General features: G+C 37.3%; 2 protein-coding genes across 2 annotated transcripts in view; one reads left to right on the top strand and one right to left on the bottom strand.

Moving 5' to 3' along the window:
- Positions 1–621: 621 nt before the first annotated feature.
- The window catches only part of LOC129801887 (F-box/WD repeat-containing protein 7), a 69607-nt gene continuing 47595 nt past the window's right edge, over positions 622–22633 (bottom strand). Inside the window, exons 5-10 of the mRNA XM_055847320.1 lie at positions 16232–17122; positions 5312–5493; positions 5008–5233; positions 4728–4938; positions 900–1071; positions 622–806 (exon numbers count right to left, since the gene is read on the bottom strand). Of these exons, the coding sequence (XP_055703295.1) occupies positions 695–806; positions 900–1071; positions 4728–4938; positions 5008–5233; positions 5312–5493; positions 16232–17122 (1794 nt within the window). The 3' untranslated portion in view covers positions 622–694. The remainder of the gene's footprint in view (positions 807–899; positions 1072–4727; positions 4939–5007; positions 5234–5311; positions 5494–16231; positions 17123–22633) is intronic.
- On the top strand, positions 9581–11457 carry LOC129801900 (integumentary mucin C.1). Its single transcript, XM_055847336.1, has 2 exons — positions 9581–10249; positions 10346–11457. The coding sequence occupies exons 1-2, from the start codon at positions 10243–10245 to the stop codon at positions 11242–11244; spliced, it is 906 nt and encodes a 301-aa protein (XP_055703311.1). The 5' UTR covers positions 9581–10242; the 3' UTR covers positions 11245–11457.

Here is a 22633-nt window from a genome sequence, read left to right on the forward strand (position 1 = left end):
TGGTGAATTATTGAACAGGATAAAAATTTTATATCCAGAATATTCTAATGGAAAAGTATTTTATGAAGAATAAAATTATGTTAAAGTAGACTTTACAATCACGATATAATTTTTCAAAGGAGGAATATCAGGAATATTTAAATATCAGGATAAATCGATAAGAAATTCTTTTCACTGAGATAAATTCCTGTGATATGAAAAATAAATTAAAAACAATTGTTAATTGTTATTAAATGTTCCTCACCGTCACTTTTATCTCAATATTTCGCTAAGCAAATTAGAAAATTAAAAGATTATCCTCTTATTCTGTTTTTGTTTAATAACGAAGGGTGTTGGTTTTCTTGACTATATTTCGTTAATATAACTACATATTTCACATTCTCTCTCGCTCAGTGTTTTTTTTGTTTGTTTTTAAATAGAAAGCTGTTCAATTCTTTTAAAACAGAGAGAGAGAGAGAGCAATATCTTCCCCCTCAAACATGTATATATATTTTTTTCAGTGGTATTCAGATTTTTGAAATTTTTTTTTAAAGAACCCCTTTTTCCGATTATCCAGAAGTAAATGTATTTTTTTTTCATTTGTTAATAATTCACGTGAACGTTTCTCTTTTCTATCTTATGTTTTTGTTTTCTTTTAAAATTTTGTTAATTGTGTTTAACCTGAATTAGCTGAAACACAGACCATTCATCCTTCTTATGAGCATTTTAAGCAGGCACCTTCAACATCAAAGTCCAGTACCATCAACTTGGTCTCCTCGGTTCCATTCCTGGAACCCACGGCACAGATCAACTTGGTATCATTGGCCCTACACAAAAACACATAAAGAACGTTTTTATTTATTGATCTCTAAATAACTTCCTCGCTTCCATCTTTGAATTATACAAAAAAAAATGCTCACCTTATTCTCCATACAACTCCGCCTGATCCACCCGAATCCAGAGCCACTAAATTCCTAATGAATTCTCCAGTCTTTACGTCCCATAGCTTCACAGTTCCATCGTCGGAGCTCGTGATAACAAAGCGAGAATTGAATTGCAGGCAAGTAACAGCTGATTGGTGTTTATTTGGTCCTGAAAATACAAAAGATAAAAGAAAAACCACTTTCATTAAACGAAACTTAAGAGCACGTTCCGTTCAGTGATTCATTCATTTTCAACTGCTTATCCCTATCGGGGTCGCGGGCCTAGGTCACACCCAGGTTATAAACTATGTATGTCTGTTTCTGTTGATACCCTGCCACTTCAGGAAGATGATCGTTTTCGATCCCAAAACGCTTCAAAACTAGAACCTGAATTTAATTCAACCACCTTGTCCTAGGCCTACCCCGAATGCACTGAACATGATCATGCCATCGAAGTTGTGATCTCTCAACTCGAAACTTCTCAACTCATCGACTCTTTGCAACTTCTCGACTCTTAGCTCATCACGAACGGTTACGTTCCTCACTCGATCTCAACGAGTGATTCCTTTAACCGATCAGAGGTTATTCATCTCGACAGCTTATACTCACGATATTATACTTTCGGTCATTACCCAAATCTCATGACCCTATTTGAGAATATGAATTAACACAGCTTTTAAACCAATAATTAAGCAGAACGACTAGGCTCGACCTTCCTCATCATGCTACTGCTAAGGTTTCTCATTACTGCAGAAGTCTGGCCGATTCCTAACGAGAGTTCTGCGTCCATCCTACCATGATTTGTGAATAACACCCCGAGATTCAATTTATGTGTTTGTCTTGAATTAAAGCTTGGTTGCGACAGCCGCCGACTTACCGCAACCAATTTCATCAGGTAAACGACAGAAACCACTGAATCATAAGATCGTATATACCAAAAATTCGTACTACTTTTACAAATTTTACAATCCATTGTCAATTATTTGTGTATGGCAATTATTCATAGTAAAAACAAGATGAAATTGGAAGGGTGGAATTCTATTAGTTGAACTGAACTAGTTGAAATTTCGAATAACAACCACTGAAAAAATTAACTTTCAATTGAAAAGGAATCAATTAAACTGTAGAATTGGTAAAATTCAACCCTTAGTAATGGCCCAAGTGCAATAAATAATGGTAATAATTATTATAATGGTACTAAAATCACTAAAATGAAACAACAAAATAGCGTAAACTACATTTAATCTACTGGTTATTTCTACGATTATCGTGTGTAACAGAATCAATTCGATTGTCGTAGTAATTTTTCCACCGATTATCGCACCAAAATTTCAACTTTCAACTACTTTCGTTTGAGCTCATTCTTCTTCTTTTTATATTTTGTCATTGTCTTTGGATCCAAAGACAATAATTAGATCCTTTTAGATCCAAAGACAATGATTTTGTGAAATTTCAGTGGGACGAGGCCGAAAGAGCAATCCGTCGGCTTAAACACAACAGAGCGCCAGGAGTAGACGGAAATGCAGCAGAGCTGTACCAACATGGAGGCGCCCAACTACACCGATTTGTTCATCAATTAGTGCTCCGTGTATGGGACGAAGAGGTAATGCCAGACGAATGGAAAATTGGCATTATCTGTCCTATACATAAGAAAGGAGATATCACAAACTGTAGCCACTATAGGGGTATTACGTTGTTGAGTACCGCCTATAAGATATTCTCCTCTATTCTGCTTGGTCGAATAGCCCCATTCGCTCAGACCATTATTGGACTATATCAATGTGGTTTCACTCCAAGCAAAACAACAACAGACCAGATCTTTTCCCTTTGACTGTCTACGGAGAAGATGAGAGAGCATTACCAAGCACATCATCATCTCTTCATCGATTTCAAAGCAGCCTACGATAGCATAGTCAGGGTAAAACTGTACGAAGCCATGGGAGAATTCGGCATCCCGAACAAATTGATTAGACTGACAAGGATGACCATGACCGATGTGAGGAGCAAAGTAAAGACGAACGGATCGCTGTCACGAGAGTTTTGCGTGAACAACGGACTCAGACAGGGGGACGGACTATCGTGCGTCCTCTTTAACCTGGCACTGGAAAAAGCGATCCGTGACTCCGGCGTGAGCAGGTTATACTCAATAAGTTCACGCAGCTCCTAGCCTATGCTGACGATATTGACATTATGGGGGGTAATCCCAGAGCTGTACAAGAGGCCATCATCCAGAATGAACATGTGGTACGAAATCTGGGGCTACAGATAAATGAAGGCAAAACGAAGTACATGGTGGCCTCGTCAGCAGCAACTCCGGCAAGATCCACGGAGAGCATCTGTCAAACAGGGCTCCCGATGGGGGACTACAACTTTGAAGTTGTCAACTCCTTCGTGTACCTTAGGTCAACAATCACAGCCGACAACAACACCTCAACAGAAGTCCGCGCACGGCTGCTGAAAGCCAACAGAGCCTATTTCAGTCTATCAAGAGTTTTCCGGTCCAGAAACTTAAGCATAAAGACTAAGCTACTGCTGTATAGGACTATGATCCTGCCAGTTCTCACGTATTCGTCTGAGACGTGGGTCCTCAGCGAACAGAATTGCGAACTCTTAGCCGCGTTTGAGAGGAGGATACTACGACGGATTTTTGGCCCCATATGTGAGGAGGGACGATTCCGGAGCCTATACAACCATGAGGTGTATGAGCGCTACCGAGAGGTAACTGTCATCAAGCAAATACGCATCAATATGCTCCGGTGGGCTGGTCATCTGGTTCGTAAAGATGAGGACGACCCAGCCTGGAAAGTCTTTAGGGGCGGACTCTATGCTACGAGGAGACGAGGCCGACCCAGCCTCAGATGGATCGACGGCATGGATTAGGACGCCAGCTCATTAGGGGTGCGGAATTGGAGAACAGTGACGCGTAACAGGCTCAAGTGGCGACGGGTCCTGAGTCAGGCCAAGACCAGTAATTGGTTGTAGGGCCGGTTAAGTAGTAGTAGTTTTAGTGGAACTTTTGGAGGAAAATTCAGCTTACTTTGCTTTTCAACTATGAAAATTCAACTTGTTTGCTGTTCAACTTTGGTTCCTACGATAATCGTTTGAAATTTACTACAATTATCAATGCTCTCCTATTACACGCGATAATCGTAGTGTAGACACTCGCGGAAAACTTTCCGAATTTAGGCTTATCTTGCCAACTCTCGCACCACACACTCTGTAGCCAACCATGGCTCACGTCACTCTGACTCTACGTCAAGTGGCGCTGTGGACGAGTGAAAGCTTGCTCATCTGGTGAGAAATGTTCGAATTGCATTTCAGTTAGCAAATTCGACAACAATAGTAATTATTTTTTACTATGATGCGTAAGAAAGATGCAACAGAATATGCACATTGAGGGATGAGTCTCGGCTTGGCCAATAAGGCAAGTGACACAAAAGTCCAGCAACATTACACCGTTCTTGTTTTCGTCAGTGTTATCGTTCTTTCCAATCACACCATTCCATGCCTCAGAATCGACACCAACATAGGCAATGAAATCTCCAAAAACTCTTAAATCCACTCCAGAAGTTGCCTTATCAAAGTTACATTTGCCTAAATTATGGCCGCAAAAGTTAATTGAGATCAAAACGTTAAGCAGTTTCACTAAAATCATTAGACGCGGAAATCATCGATGCACTGTAAGCACTGTAATTATTTGTGGAACTTCACCAGCAAAACAAGAAAAATATTGCTTTTTATAAGCCCCATTTGTAAAACTTGTCGTGACAAAAAGGCATTTTAAAAAGCCAATGAAAGTTTTTCTTTCAAAATCAAATTCCTCACCTGAAAGTGTTTGTAGGCATTGTCCCGTGAGAATATCCCACACTTTGACAGTCGAATCGGCATTCCCAGACACCAAAATATTCTGCCTCAACTCCATTCCGGACGTGAGGCTCTGATGTCCCATCAGAGTATGCTTGCAACTCCCCGTCTCGGCATCCCAGACACGAATTGACGTATCCAGTGAACCAGACACTACGTGAATACCATCAAACTGGAAAATATTCTCGTTAGAACAAAAATTCAAATGGGGGAGGAAATGGAGAGACTGAAGTGGATTCACCTGTAGTGAGTAGACACGATTGGTATGACCCTGAAGCGTGTGTAAACACTCAGCCTTCTCTGGATTCCACACTTTCACCATATAATCGTAAGCCCCCGACACTACCAGTTTGCCATCGTACTGAACGCAGCGCACAGCCGCCAAATGACCCACAAGGATGTGCAAGCAGATTCCACGAGTCACATCCCACACTCGAAGAGTTGCATCGCGGGAACCACTAACGACTCTGAATGGTCAAAGGGAACAATCAAAATTGGGAAAGCTATTGGGAAAGGGTATTTCTTCTAGAAATTACGATACTCACTTGTTGCCATGCAGATGCATACACCTGACTGTGGATGTGTGTCCATAGAGTGTATGGATACATTGTCCAGAGTCTGCATTCCACACTTTCAACGTCCTGTCGGTGCTGCCTGAAATGATGATGTTGGCCGACATCTGGGACGACCATACACCACCTGTGTGTCCTACAAGTGTTCGAAGGCACTGCAGAGACAGAAAATCAAATATAATGTTACTTCGCCGAAACGTAAACAACTCTATGTTTTTTTTTACTGAATTAAAAATATCGGATTTCAAAGGCTAAACCAGTATTTACTAAAAGGTTTGCTTTTTAGTTTTAACTTGAAAAGTGACCTGGAGGGCAATTCTGTAACGCTCTGGTAATGCCAAATGACAAATTGGGTTTGAATTTTAGGAGAGCTTTTTCAAAAATGCGATTCTGTAGCCGTGACATTGCCATTTCAGCTCACGTGGTATTGTCAGAAGTCACATATTTTAGATTTCTGGCAATTCAAATGACAATGAATTTTGTTAAATAAATCAACCAAGGACGTACTGTATTTTCATAAAATAAAATCATCAAGTAAAGGGATTTCATTCAAAATTAAATGAATTGAATTTTCGAAATCATATGATATGACGAATAAAGCTCGAAGGGCATTGTCAGGTTTCGAACTCACGCGTGGCAATGCTACGAAAATAACAGAATTCCCCTACTGGAGGGGAATTCTGTAAATAGAATAGAATATTTATTTAATCACAAAAAAGGGTACATCCCTCTTACAATTGTGATAAAGAAAAAGAAGATTAAAATTGAAATAACAAAAGAAAACAGAGTTAAAGAAAAAAAACAACATGAGCTGAAAAAAAGATGAAAAAAAAGATGAGAAGATGCTTCTTTAAGATTCACTCAGCCTGGACCCGAAAAAACTGACGGATGCCATCCGCGGACCTACGCATGTCACTAGGAATTGCGTTGAAGGGCACAATGCCTTTTACAAACAGTGACCGGTACAGACAATTACTCCTGACCTTAGGCACTATGAGTCCCAGAATCCTGGCCGAATCCCCCCTAACCAGAAGACTCGACAGGTACTCAGGACACCCAAAAATTAGCAAATGAAACAAAAAGAGCGCAGCTCTTGAGTTCAAATGAAAAATAAGGTCACAGCCGATAAATACATTTCTGTGGGGAGTGATATGGTCCCGGCGATTTAAGCCACAGATATACCTGACACAATTATTGAAAGAAACAGTTAGACGACGAATGGTGTCACTATCCGCCGCAAAGAAAAGCTCTGCTCCGTAAGTGAAGAAAGGAAGAAGAAGCGCTCGCGCGAGGAGCAAGCGAGTGTCATAAGGTGTGATGTCCCGGAAGCGCCTAAGGGTATACAAAGAGTAGTTGACCTTTCGGCAAATTGAGGTAGCATGATCTGACCAAGATAACGTGGAATTAAAGATTATTCCGAGGTTTTTAACCTGATCTACAGTAGGAATAATTTCTCCGTGTAGGAGTAGAGGAAAGAAATCAAACGAAGGGGTTTTTCTATAAATTATGATAGCTTGGGACTTTTTAGGGTTTAAAAGCAAACCATTCAGAGACTCCCAGTGCTCAATATTGGAAAGATTAAAGTTTATAAGATCGAAGGCATCCCGTGGATTAGTAGGATCACCATCCACATAGATTTGAAGGTCATCTGCATAAAGATGAAATAGGCAATTTAACATTGAAGGTAAATCATTAATAAAGAGAGAGAACATGAGAGGGCCAAGAATTGAACCCTGAGCAATGCCCTTACTTAAGAATGTAGGTGGTAAAGTTTCATCGCCAAATTTGATAATATGTGATCTACGAGTGAAGCATGATCGAATGAGTGCAATTGCAGAAGAAGAAAATTCGAAGAGACTACACAACTTGTAGCAAAGGAGATCGTGAGGAAGACTATCAAAGGCCTTAGTGAAATCTAGAAGAACTAGAATCACAAAACGATCGATAGCTGAGGAGATGTCATGGTTTACCTTGAGAAGGGCAGAAGTAGTACTGTGACCTTTATGCCCTAGACACACTTACGACTAAAGTCCAGAGACGACTAAGCTAGTTCATAGCCAAGTCAGTTCCTGACACACTACGAACGAGGATTAACATTTACTGGTACCTACAATACATAACTTTTGTGAGTTTTTATGCATATATTTTTACTGAAATGCACTAAAACTCTTCTGAAAATGAAACTATTTGTAATATCATGTCTCAGTACACGTGCAATAATTATTGTTAATTACAATTATTTGTGAGGTGGAAGCTAACTCACGACTTAAGTCAATTTCTACGATTCTAGTGAATAATTCTTATTGTTATAAGTGAATTGTCAAGTAAATTTACAAGTAGTTTCATTTTCAAAGGAGTACTAGTGCATTTCAGTAGAAATATCTGCAGAAAACCCACGAAAGTTATGTTTTGTGAGTGCCAGTAAACGTTAAGCCTCGTTTGTAGTGTGTCAGGAACGGACTTGGCTATGAACGAGCTTAGTCGTTTCTGGACTTTAGTCGTAAGTGTGTCTAGGGCATTACGGAAACCCGACTGAAAGTCACAAAGAAGTTCATTTGCGGTCAGATGCTGTGAGATTTGTTCATGTAGAACAAATTCAAAAGCTTTTGAGAGGACAGGAAGAAGGCTAAACGGCCTAAAATCCGAAGGAGATTTGGGATTAGAAACTGTTAGATGGCGCTCAAAATGGATTATCGATGTCGATCAAATTGCTATGTACCACTGACTATTCTTTGTTCACATTTTTACTCTGCCACCAGAACTCAATGTGTAAGCATCGGTGGCAGCCAAAATCCCGAAAGCCAAAATCCCGAACGCCAAAATCCCGAAAAGGTCAAAATCCCGAAAGCCAAAATCCCGAAAGCCAAAATCCCGAATTTTCAAAATCCTGAAAGGGATGAAATTATATGAAGGAAAATGCTTAGAATAATTTCCCAAGACACAGAAGATTTCCCTTTGCCACCAGAAAGCGCGGGTAGAATCGTGGGAGTAGCTGTAACACTTTTAAAAATTCGGGATTTTGGCTTTCGGGATTTTGGCGTTCGGGATTTTGGCTTTCGGGATTTTGGCGTTCGGGATTTTGACTGGGACCCGTAAGCATCAATATATTTTTTGTCAAGTTAAATAAAGTGAAGTTAAACTTCACCTGGAGTTTTCGGCAACAAGAAGGGATTATTTCTATATTAATTTCCTCTACCCTCGCAGGTATTTAATTCACTACACAAGGAGCAAATGTATGAAATTTTCTTCAGAAAAAATATGAACTTAATGTGTTGAATCTTGTGTCAAAGTTGAAGCGTCTGGAAATTCTTTTGAATTAGGACATTTACCCTACGAATGATACGAGTGTATATGACACTTCTAAGGATCGACGATTCAACAGTACGGTCCTGAGGCTGCAAAGTGCGAGTGTATCAAAGGAATTGCCGGGTACAGATGCAACGAGTGCGATAGAGGCTATCTTGGACAGACTCTTTATTACTAATCCGGTGGGGAGTGTTTCGACGGTTTCGACAATTGGGATCTCTCGAGAGTGGAACTCTTCGTGTGATCGACGAGGCTAAGAATATCAAGACAGTATATGCTACATGTGCATACACCAAAGACTTTGAAGGTATGGACAAGAAATTGGAGAAGATCTGTCAGTTGCCGGACAATACAACAATCGATGAGCAGAATATTGGGATTTTAGAATCTGAGGTGTTTAACTTGCGAACATCTCTGAATACTCCCTTAGAAAACATTAAGAGAGCGGAAAACTATCTCGAGGACTTGGATTCCAATATCAAGATACCCAGAACTCTTTAATTTACACAATCGCACTGAGAACATCAAAAATATGATCATATCAATTTCTCTTCCTGTTTATTAGAACTTGAATGTGTCGAACAATATTTGAGAGTAATAAATGTGATTTATTATCAACCTGGGTTTTACGTCTTAAGACAAAAAGTTACCTATCAATATCGCTTCATCATGGTATTCATATTCTAATGTTGCATTTCAAAAGACACTAATTAATTTTTCTTTTTAGTGAACAACACTAAGCGGGAATCAACAGGTTTTTCCTCGAAGTAAAGAAGAAAAAAAAACTGTATGAAAAGTAAAACGAAAAGGGATTATTATTAATTTCACTCAACAAATCCATAACTGTTGACCATGGCAAAAGTCAATCTATTTTATTATAGTATCTTCCTTTAATAAATACTGTCCTAAATGGCCCTTGGCATTAGCACACTTTCCGCACTCGCTCACACAATGATTAAAAATGTTCCAGGAAGGCAAAAATTGCGACTTTGGAGTCACTCACCCCCGGTAACAGGAACACATTCCATTAGTAATTCGTCACAATCTTCCTTAATCACAATTCTTTTTCTTTTTTTTGTTCAATCACGCATTAATTGATCACGCATAGGAGGGTCAAATTTCCCCACGATACATCGTTGTTTGGGTCTTTGAACGTTATATGCACAATCCACAACAACAAAAAGAATTCTAAAATCAGATTTCCGGGAAAATTCGTCATTTTAGATCAAAGGGAAATATTTAGTGAATGACCAGTTATAAATTTAGTAAAAAAAAAAATATGTGCCTAATAGTATTGGAAATCCAAACAAGTCACTCAAGAGTCTATTCAAGGCAAAGTACAAAAAAAAAAAAAGAACAGCTAAATCAATTCTACCCCTCGTCAATCACATTTGATTTTGGGAAGTTGATTGAACGATTATAAATCCAAGAGAAAATTAATCACAACTAGTAAGAATTTGGGCATTTTTTCAAATAGACTATTCAATTGTCTGTTTCTGATAAGAAATTGCATATGTTGTGAACTGCTGGGACTTGGGTATAAATTGGCTCGATAGTGAAGCAAAGGACATCAGTGGAGTGTTAACCAACGAACAAAAATGAAGTGTAAGTGTTTATACTTGGGCTTCTTTACTAATTTGGAAGACTTCTTTAGTGGAAGAGACACTTGACACGGATTAATCTTTTGTTCCAAAATTGCAGACGCCATCTTTGTGGCAGCGCTCTTCGTCGCTGGAGCCTTTGCAGCACCAGTTGAGATTGAAAATGAGCTCCCCAGAAGTCTCGATCCCCGTTTTGTCTCCCACGGACGGCCAGCCTGCCGCACCAACGAGGAGATGGCTGTTCGCCTGTACAGACACAACTGGGATCCAACTAGATGGTGGCAGTGCAATCATCAAGGTGTTCCCGCCGAAATGATGTCCTGCCCCACCAATATGCTCTTCGACGAGCGCACCCGCACCTGCATCCCATCTCATCTGTGGATCTGGACTGAGCCACGCAATCCACCCACTCTGGCCGAATGGAATGGTTCTCCGCCAGCTGGAGGAATTTGCCCACAGGACAACCCCACCTGCCCATGCCCAACTCCATGCCCTCCATGTCCTCCGAATGAGCCTCCAACCACCACCACAACTCCATGCCCACCATGTCCAACCACCACACCTCCCTGCCCACCCTGCCCACCAGAGGAGCCTCCAACTACAACCACCACGACAACAACTACGACAACCACAACGACAACCACGACGACGACAACAACCACAACAACCACCACGACAACGCCTTGCCCACCATGCCCAACAACCACCACCTGTCCTCCATGCCCAACAACCACTCCACCCTGCCCACCTTGTCCTGAGGATCCTCCAACCACCACAACAACTCCATGCCCACCCTGCCCCAATGACCTAATCTGCACTCAGGATCATATGGGTACACTGTGGCCTGGCTCTCGTGCAGACAGCTTCTTCGTCTGCCACACCGTCAACCACCCAGCTCTGGAGATGTTCTGCGAACCCGGAACCGTCTTCAACTTCAACCTGCAGACGTGCACAAACGCCATGAATGTTTTCGAGGACGAAGAGAAGGCAAAGCCATAAAGAGAAAGAGAGAGAGGGAGAACGAGAAGAAGAAGAAGACGAAAAAGCGATCAGCTAAAACCTCATAATGACGAATGGAAAACAGCATTTATTATTTGTTAGTCCCCCTATAATATTGTTAGATTCTCCCCCCGTAGTAGTCACGTAGATTGTCCGCACTCTGTAGAGATTTTTTTTCGTAGTAGAAATATATCCACTTTTGCATACCTAAAATAATAATCTTTTGCTCACATTTTGTTGGTTTCTGAAGGAACTTCAGAATTTTTCCCGTTAAGGCAATATATATATATATATATAAACTACACAGTAAAAAATTGTGTGAGAAATAAAGTTGTGTATGGGAAAAGTTGTGTAAATTCACAAGCAATATGGTTGTAAATTGTAAAATTACATCATATTTGTGGTACGATACAAACATAATGGTAGTAAAATGATGTATTGTGTAATGAAATTTGTGTATGGGACAATTTGTGTGAGAACTGTCAAAATTTCATTGTTTACTATTGCAATTTTTCTAAGATTTTAGACAGTTTTTGCATTTTTAACTGCCTAATTGTCTTCTGGAATCATTCATTGGATTCTTAAAATATGCCTCAGTCGTAAAAAATTAGGAATAATTATGTAATAACAGAAAACAGAGGAAGCATCATGTAAATTAGAAAAATTGACGATGCAACTCTTGGCCATTTGCTTAAGAGAAGTAAGCAAGTTCGTGGCGCATCCGGAAAACGCGAGACCACCAACGCAAAGGTTATGGGCTCAAGTCTCAGACCCTCTCTTCATATCTTTCTTTTTTTGTTCCTTTTTTCTCTTTTTTCCTTAGTTTAATACAAAGACTTTTCACAGATAATACACATAAACCGAACAAAATTGCTCTACAATCAAAATTATAGACAGGAAGACATTTTATAAAATTGACAATACACAACTTTGCCAATATACAACATTGCCAATACACAAACTTCACAACCATAGCGCTCGTGCAAAAATTACCAACGATAGTGGTTGTAAATTTTTTTTACTGTGTACGTAAAATTTGATTGATCAAGAAAGAGAACCAGTGAATAACTAAGTTCAGAAGAAGCAGTCACATCAATGATTTTGATTCTAAAGCAAAGATAAACTCGAATGTTAAGTCTACAAGCCTTGTCGTAACTATCACAACCGTACTACCACATTTGTTTTTTATTTTAAATCTGCAGCCTTGGAGAAAATTTAAAAAAAAAACAGGAACAATATCATTTATCTCATACAACACACCATTTTTACCTTAATCTAAGACACTTCCTTCGCTTCAATAGAGAAAGTTATAATTATTTTTTTGGTAGAATACTTATGGTAATAGTGCCACAAGCAAATCAAGGAGATGAACACCCTCGGGATGTGCAAGGGGCAATAATTCTTTTAGGGCAGGGAAACACAAAATTCTTTGTCAAAACTGTCGGCGTTTCAGTGCACCTTCCTTAGTGGCCAAATCTGTGATTTGTTTCTGGAATTATGTCTGCAACTCTATCCACTACTCCAATTCATGATTTACAGAGAAAATTGGGAATTAGCCGCGGATGCGCCTTCTTGGACATTATTTCACACTAGGCGAACTTTTGGGAAATTTTGATTCAGGATGGTTCGACAAGAACATTTAATTAATTTAGATTGTTAAATTTAGAAATCCTCTTGATTATATTTAGAAACCAGGAACATTCGTGAAAGAAGACCAAATTTTTGTCTGAAGAAAGCATTAGATTCTATTTGAGGGCACTCAATGGGTCAAGTGGTAGAGCACTCGCTCTATGATGCAAGTGCCCCGGGTTCGAATCGAATTCCCTTTAGGTCACTAGGAATTTTTTCTGGCGTTAAAGGTGTTCGGATTGCATCCAGTGAGCTTCACAGCACTTGATTCCACGGGGCATGGGACTGACAACCCCATCCTTGGATAAGAAAGAAATAATAATGGATGTCCCGAACTCCCCTTGTGGGAAGTCCCAGTTCCTCTATCGAACGTTGTGCCACCATTAATATTATTATTATTATTATCTATTTGAGTTCCTTATGTATTTATCGTGGCTAATTTTTTTTTTGATACAGCTCTCAGTTCTACAGGATGTGACAAGAAAGTTTTTTTTCGACGGCAATAAGATCGAACTCTGTGAGGTAGCTCAACGCCACTTTACACAGAAAATAAAAATTTCCTGAAAATGTTGGTAAATGTTTGTGAATTCCTAGTGAGAACTTACAAATAACTCGTAAAGCGTATAACTCTTTCTTCTATTTTGGGACTCTGGGTAGGGGAGACTGGGGCTAAAAGTCACAAACCGAAAAATTCAAAATTCAATATCTTCCAAGGTAAAAAAGATAGCGGCTCAAATTTTTTTTCTATAGATAGCCTCCATAGATCTTCTTCAATGTCGTAAGTTTCTTAGAATTCGAACAAGGAATTTAGAAAATAAAAAATATGGAAATTTTTAGTCCTATTTTTGAAATATTTTCCTTGCAGAAGATAACAATTATTACCTACTTATTTTCCAAAATTGATGCACTGGTGAATATTTTCTAAATTATTTGGATTTTTTGAATACGAATCCGCTATATATTTTAGATTTTCACAAAAGTTCTTTTCCCCAGAAATCCTTTTATTAAAAATGGCCATTTGGGGTAAAAAGTAACAAAAGGCATAGAGCAAAAAGTAACAAAAAAGCGAAGCAATTTTTGAAGTCTCACGGCAAAAAGAAACGTCATTATCATGTCTCGCCGCTTGTTGTATGCATTGGTCAAACGATTTGCAGTCTTTTGTGTGTTTTTTTTCTAAAATAGCTTGAAAAGCGCTTTTCTCGTCTTCCCACTTTTCTCGCAGAGAAAACGGTGTTTTACAAAGTTGTAGATGAATAAAGTTTCTATGAAAATATGTCCTCTAAATAATACCCAATGTCTGGTACTATTTGCCCCAGCATTTTTGAGAATATTCACAAAATTACCTTTTAGAAATTGGCTCGATAAACGTATTTCCTTACAAAATAGAGGAAAATTACTTTCACAAAGTTGTAGAGCGGTAAATTTCCTATAAAACTGCGCTAATTAGAAATTTTTGAACCAACGGTTATGAACCAATAATGCAATGGTTCATAACCGATCAGGGGCGGATTTAGAAATGTGGAGGCCTAGTACCCACAGTATTATTTTAATATTTGATGAATAAGAATAATGAATTCTATCTTAATATTTGTTCTTTTTGGATGATTTTAACATAACTGTTTTTTCATAAGTTTTTCACAAAATCTATTATTAAGTGGTCGACATAGGGTACTTTACTTTATTAAAACTAATTTTAGTAAAAAAGACGATAAATAGCTTCACAAGTTTCTAAACAACCCTTCTGAAAAGACAGTAACAAAAAAATCAATTGATATTGAAAATATCGCACTTCAAACTTAGAATATTGATGCTTATAAGCACCCTCCCTGTCCAAAATGATGAAACCCTCCCTACGGCTATTAGAACAGATTTTAGATTTTTTTAAAAATTGAAAAAATCGCAAAATAGGGGGTCGTGACATTAAATGCTCTAATCGTTAATAGCAATTTAATTTGCAGTTTTTTTTTTAATTTTTTTTATTTATGCAGTTTTATTTTTTTTATTTTTATTTCCTGCCTATTTAACCATGGTAGACTTCTTAAATGTGGAGGCCCTTGAGAAGTGGATGCCCGGTGCCGTGGTCTCAGGGAACCCACCTAAATTCGGCACTGTAACCAATAACTAGTTTTTATTCGAAATTCAATTATATATTGGTCCTAAGGTAATTTTGGGATATATTTTGAGTGATTTATAAATCGGTTCAAATCGGTTATGAACCGGTTATGAACAGATAAGTAATTTTTGTCCGAAAATCAATTTTATTACTCTTAAAACCATTTTGAGGGATTTTTTGAGTAATTTATGAATTTGTTCAAATCGGTTGGGAACCGGTAAACGGTAAGTGCTGCGAAAGTATATTTGAATTATAGCGTCTAATGGGCTTTACACAATAATAGAGAAATTTATGTCCATGTTGAAGGAAATTCCCTACGCTTATGTAGGAAAAACTCTTCAATATGGACATAAATTTGGCAAGCTGCCTGAAATTTGAAGCCACTTTCTCATATTTTGATTCAAATTTATATGGGATTTTTTTTGCACTCGCTACCGTTATGCTAAATATTTAAAAAGTGGGAAGTTTTCCTGTATTATAAGATACATTTCCGTATAGAGGGATAAATAATACTAAATTTTTGTTTAAATAAATATTTTCCTCGGAGTACTGTGAGCTGAGTCCGAGATCAATTTAGGAATTGGCTTCAAATAGCTCCATATAAAAAGGCCAACTTGACAGGTGCTTGCCTGGGACGTTTTACCATCCCTATTTCTTCTTCATTTTTATGTTTTGGCTCTCACTCACTTTACTTCTATTCAGCCAAGAAAAAAATAAAAAAGCAAGATCGCAAAATGACAAATCTATCAATTGTTTTAAAATATTGATATTCAAGATATGTATCCTGTCCTGGATATTTCAAGATTTGTTTTTGTAATAATTGTAGAACCAATATTCCATCATTTTCAAATGCCATTTTGTTTTTGTTTCTTGAAATTTTTCCAAGGATATTTCAGAAATGTTAGGAATTATCAAGATGCTAAACGATTTTTGATTTAGTTAAGACACTTTTCAAGTCAATTGCAACGATCTAGAAAAAAAAGATTCGATCTTGTAATTTTTTGGACAGCCTAAAATTTTGATTCTGTTAGAAAATTCACGTATAATTTTTTGAAAAATTTTCTTTTAAACTCTTTGCAAAATGTTGAACACTTTCGATAAATTATTTAATTGAACCGTAAGGAAAATAGTTAGGGAATTCGTATAAATAGTAAAAGTCGAAACTTCCTTCCGGAGATAAAAATGGTTTAGACAAAGTACAAAATTTTCAATTAGAAACAAATAATAAAAAAAAGATCCACTCACCTTTCCCGTGATGGCTGACCAGACTTTAAGAGTGTTGTCATCGGATCCAGAAACGATTCTGTTGCCACAAAATTGGAGGCATGTGATTACATGATCATCATGCCCCTTCAGCACCTTTGGCTTCCGAACTGGCCTCGAGCGCCAATTCATCTCAATGATGCTCTGCCGGATGTAAGCAGCTTTCCATGGTGAAGAAATATGTGGCATATTTCCTGCTCTTCCACGCTTTGGCCTATCCGTAGCCCCTTCAATGATGATACTTGCCCTCTTGCACTTTTCCTTCCACAGTAGATTATCATCGCAGAGGAAGCGCCAGTTGCGACAGGTCTGAGCAGCACGTAGCAGATCCCTCGGTTCCAAATACGACAACACCTGCAGGGCCAGTTCCTTGGGCAACAACGATATAAAGTCCCGCTGAAACTGTGGCTCAATCACCTTCATCATATGACGCACCTGCGTCGGCTCGCACAGATCTATCAATCGATCCAGCGCCAGCAGACGCTCTGGTTGCGTCCAACGCTGAAACTGCACCAACCAGTCACCCAACTCAGGCGGTGGATTATCTTTGGTCGGGATAATCGAACGTGGTGTCTTCTTCTCACCACACGTACTCGGACTGGTTACAGTACTGGGAGATGTTGTTGTGGAGGACGATGGTGACAGCAAGGACACCTTTACCACTAACTTACTACTCTCCAATGTGATGCGTTTGCGCCCCGAAACTCCACCACTCTCCATAAAACTTCCATCTAGGTAGACCATTTCACTGATTTTGCGTTTCCGACTAACCCGTGGAGTCTCAGATCCGCTCGTCTCGTGTACATAGTCATACGTGTAACCGGATAGATCTACGTCACGAGACGGCAGCAGCTCATCCTCGCTACTTGCCGCCTGAGAATAAAACAATTTAAAAAAAAATCGAGATTTGCCTTTTTTATTCAGAAAAAAATTCTAACAAAAAAACTGAAAGTTGCTTCAATTGGAAAAATTATTGAAAATCAAAGTGATAAGCCTAGATCAGCTTTTAGTAGGTGAATACTTCTATTGTAAATTCGAATCATGAATCAAGTTGAAGGATCTTTTTTATAAGAAATATTAATTTGGTTTAGCTTTTAAATGTCATAACGTGAGTAATAATTCAATAATTCAAAATGGCAAATTTTCCGGTCATAGGTATGTTTGGGCGAAATGTTCGCCTGGACTAGCTCTAAAACATATCCAAAAATCATTGAAAAAGCTTGGGCCAATTTTGAGAAAAACCGAAAAAAATATGTTTTTAGGGGAGGGGAGGGAAATAGGGGAAGAAAGGGAAAAACGTCTAGAGATATTGTTTTTTTATTGGGGGTCATCTAAGACTGGAAGTCGATATCTCTTACCGTTTAAGCGAAATATCAATTGAAAATAATAAGAGAAAAAAACCGCAAAACCCGAAAATTCGCCATAAATTCAATGAATCACGAAACTCTGTGAAAAATTATATGAGTTCAAGAGAATTCTGTATGCTGCGAAAATTCGCGAAAAATTCCGCAGAGTGCGATAAATTACGAACAATTCAGTTATTTCAGAAAATCTGTGAAAAATTCCGCTGGCCAGGAACAACCGTGGACAATTCAATGGGCTGCGAAAATTCGTGAAACCATTGGGACCATTTCATGTAATTGCGAAATATTCCGTTTATCGCGAAAATTCGAGAAAAATTCCACGGACCTTAAGAATTTCTGATAATTTTAATAATTCAAAAAAATGTCAATAATTCTACGAGCTATGAAAATTTCCGGAAAATTCAATGGACAGCGAAAATTTGTAAAATATTTCTTCTGTATCGAAAATTCGTGAAAAATTCTGTAAGTCACATAAATTCGAGGAAAATTCGTGAAATACTCCGTGGATTGCCGAAAATTAAGAAAAATCCTTTGGGCTCAGAAAAATTCCACTGACCGCGAATTTTCGATAATTTCCGTAATTTACAAAAATTTGTGAAAAAATCTCAAGGGCCACAAAAATTCGCAGAAAATACCATGAGCAACGAAAATTTGTGAAATTATTCCGTTTGTCACAAAAATCCGTGAAATATTCACCGGTCCACAAATATCCGTGAAAATTGAATGTGCAGTAAAAATTCGTGAAATAATCCGTGGGACACTAAATTCGAGAAAAATTTAATGAGTTGAGAAAAATTCCGCGAATATGGCGAAAATTTTCGTAGTGTACGAAAATTTGTGTAAAATTCCACGGACAACAAAGATTTCTGGAAATTTCAATGAGCAGCGAAAATTTGTGAAATATTCTGTTTGTCGCGAGAATCTGTGAAAATTTCTGTGGGTCATGAATATTCGAAAAATAATCCGTAGACACCAAAAATTCGAGAAAGATTCTATGAACCGGAAAAAATCCGCGGGCATTAAAAATTTTCAATAATTTCCTGAGTTCGCAAAAATCTGTGAAAAATACTACGGGACACGAAAATTCATAGAAAATCCAATGGGCAGAGAAATATTTCGTGGTCTTTCGAATTATTCAAGTATTTCATGGGTCGCAAAGATTCGAGAAAAAATCAAAGTTGAGAAAAATTCCACGGACCTTAAGAATTCTGTAATAGTTTCCGTAACTCACGAAAATTCTTCGAAAATTCAATAGACAACGAAAATCTAAGAATATGGAGCACTCAGTGAAGTATAAGTTTGTTTACCGTTTTCCCACTTTTTCTTAACTTATTTTCTAAAATCATAAAAAAATAAAATTTATGATTCGAAATATAATTTTTTCAAAATAAATTTGATCTAATTGGAATGTCTCGAAAAATATTGATCCGTTTTGAAGCATTTTTCTTGTATACTCAAGTAGGGGAAAGTACTCTCCCTTCGAACGTTCATGCTTTCGATAAATGCGAATTTTCTTTTACTTTTCCTATGAGACTTAGGGTAAGTGTGCCAAATTTCGGCATAGTTGCATATAAGCACCGAAGTCCTAAGTTTGAAATGCAATAATTTTAATTCATATTGATATTTTTTGTTACATCCTTTTCGGAAAGGTTGTGTGGAACCTTGAAAACTCGTTTATCATCTTTGTTTTCTTTAAATCACTTCCTAAAATATTGAAAAATTAATAAAAATATGGGCATTGATTTGGGTAGTATTCCGGCCACTTTGAGTGAAATACCGGCCACCTTTTTTCTGACCAACTTTTGTGACGCAACGGATAGAAAATTTCAAAACATCAAACGGAACGAGTTTAATATTTAGTTCAGAGGTGTGCAAGAAACCGTTGAAACCGAATTAACGTCAAAATAAGTTTGTTATAGTAGCGTTTTGACCATTGACGTACATGTTTCATTTGACGTTAATTCGGTTTCAACGGTTTCTTGCACACCTCTGATTTAGTTTAATACGTTTATATGACCCAAAAGCCCTGAGATCTTCCGTGTAATTTGTCCTGAAGACCTGAAGAGTAGCATCTCAAATTTACGCACAGATTCCCGTAGCAATTTGCACTTCCTGAACTCTTCCAAGGCCTTTTCCACATCATCTTTTTCATAGAAGCGATGGTTTTTTTCTTTGGACATTGTAGAACTCAGAAATTCAAAAAAAAAAAGAATAAGAAATTCAGGAAAGCAAAAAATGTTGCCGGAATAGGCAACATTACTTCACCGGAGAGATGCTCACAAAGTATATACTTTTTTACGCAAAATAGAGGATCCAGCTGGGAAATTTTACCCGAAATTTAAAAATAGATTCATTATTAACATAAACAGAAACAATCTTTAATGAAAACTAATCAATTTTCATGAACCGAAGGAAAACCTTTTGCACTTCACCACAAATCGTAAGACTGCTAGAAACGCAATCAATAAGTCACATTTTTTATAAGACTCTTTCCACACTGAGCTTTTACAACGCAATTTAAATTCAAATTATACCTAAAATTTAACGGTCTTTGTGTTAATACATCCTAAAATGAACAAATATTTAAAACCTAAATAAATTCATTGACTATTCGAAGATTACATACATAATTTTAATTAATTTATTTGCATAGCCGAAATTACACTCAAAGTGGCCGAAATTAGAAGCTGGCCGAAATTTGGCACACTTCCCCTATACATTTCTATTAAATATTAGTTGGCTTATCATCAATTGTTGATAATTCCGTGATAATTTAGTGTAAATCTCTAATGAAAAACAAAAGAAATTCACATTATTCAAAGCATAAATGTTCGAAGGGAGAGCATTTTCCCTTAACAATACAACATGGACTTAAAAGGCTCACGAAATCGCATCAGCTGATTTCAAGATGAAGTCGAAAAACCAAAATTTTTTCAAAATTCATTAATTTTAAAGATGGTTTTTTTAAATACCTAGTCAACAAAATTTTTACAACGGAACCTAGAGTGGTCAAAATCGCGTACGCACATTTCGAGATAAACAATTAAAAACGATTTTTAACACACTTTTCAAAAAAAAAAAAAAATAATGCCCAAAAATTCCTCGTCTCATTTTCAGTATTAGAATCAGGGATGCTTCAAATAAAACCTTTTTTTATTTTTGAATTAAAAAAAACAGGGTAAGTGTGCCAAATTTCGGCAAAGTTGCATGCAAGTGCCAAGCTCTCAAGTTTTATGCAATATTATTAACCCATTCAGTCAATGTACCAGAAATACTTGAGATAGGATGTTCATATTTTGGGATTAGTTTCCTACAGATTAATAGATGAATTTTTTGAAGAAAAAATTTTTTATCCATTAAGGTGTCTACACATTGGAGCTGATTTCATCAAGAATTATTTCAAGAATTTTTTAAAGAAAAATTCATATTTTTGAAGGAATTTTTGAAGAAAAATGCCTCCACATTGGGTTTTTTATTTTCCATCAAAAATTTTTTTGACAGATTGCCATCATTTCCAAGTCTCTACCTCTTCTGACTGTTTTTCACGAAAATTTGTTGTTTCACTACTGGAAAAAGTGAGAAAAGCGTTTGGTGAAGTTCCTTGGGATAGTATTTAGTGAATTTGTGAAGAAAATCTTCTAAATATGCAAGGGAATAGTGTTTTTCTTGAGATGTCGTTCCTGGTGGAATCCAACCCAGCCTTGAAGGAACATTTCCTGTGATTTTCCTCCAGAAATTGCCGGAAGTTAATCCATCTGTGTATTCTTGAGGTGTTCCACAGTACAGTGGCCTCGTACTCCATGGATTGCAAGATGGATGGAAAGGAGAAAATTTACGGGCACTTTGGAATCTCTGCCTTGGTTACCAATCAAAACAAGAGCTAACCAGAGCCACCGAGGAGATCTCAATGCAAACGAGAGCTGTCCGGAGCTACCAGAAGCCATCACTTGAACCCCCAGAAGAACATCAGAATGATCTTTTATATCATTCACTTTCTCAACCATTAGGAACTCTGTGGGATTGCTTCCTTTCGAGAACATCAGAACTGGATAGCCACATGCCTTCAATTCCTCATGTCAATGGAACATGGAACCCAGTAAACAAATCAGTAGTGGAATTATTTTGGAACATCCATGGAATTTTCACAGGAATATTCTTCTATTATATTAATTTAAAAAAAACTACATTTTTTACATAATAGAGATCCTTTATGTAATTTTTTTTTATTTATTAAGGGGTCCATCTGGAAGATGATTGCCCCGCCTTTATGTAATTTCTAATGATTATTTATTAAAAATTCCCACTTTTAATAACATAATGCAATGTAAAGGACTTTTAATTTAGAAGATTACGTGGATTTTTAAATATTTAGGTTTGCTTATTTTTAGTATAGTAGAAAATATATCTGATGTGGGGATGTTATAATATAATACAAGCGGTTTAAAATAAATGAACTAAAAAAAATCTAGTATAATATCGACCACTCAGAATATAATCCGACTATCTCGATTTTTTGCAAAATTCGTTTTTTTCGCTTTTCGGATACTCCGTGAAACCCTCTACCTTCCCTGTGAATATTATACCTGAATATAAATTATTTCCAAATTTATAGCGCTTTTTCTAAAAAAGCAAAATCTCACTCATTTTTCAATTCAGTCAGGATAAGAGCCGCATAACTCGACCGTGTGACGTCATCATTTTGCATGTCAAAAGTATTCCGGCTGATTTCACGATAATAGATAAGCTATTATTTGGCTGCAAATATGTATAGTTTTCAATTTGGTAATATCTAGTTAATAACCAGTATTGTTAATAATAATTAATAACTCTTCTATAAAATTAAAAAAATGGATCAAAAACTAAAAATTGGATATTGAATACGAAATAGGCGTAAAGTGCTAGTATTTTTTATATGGAGTTTGACAGCTGTAATGGACATTTGAATGGCTTATATTTTATAAAGATCAAAGAAAATTTCACGATTTAATCCAGAATATTGCAATTATTTATGAAATATTAC

The sequence above is a fragment of the Phlebotomus papatasi genome, chromosome 2 (genome assembly GCF_024763615.1).
Source record: "Phlebotomus papatasi isolate M1 chromosome 2, Ppap_2.1, whole genome shotgun sequence".
NCBI lineage: Eukaryota > Metazoa > Arthropoda > Insecta > Diptera > Psychodidae > Phlebotomus > Phlebotomus papatasi.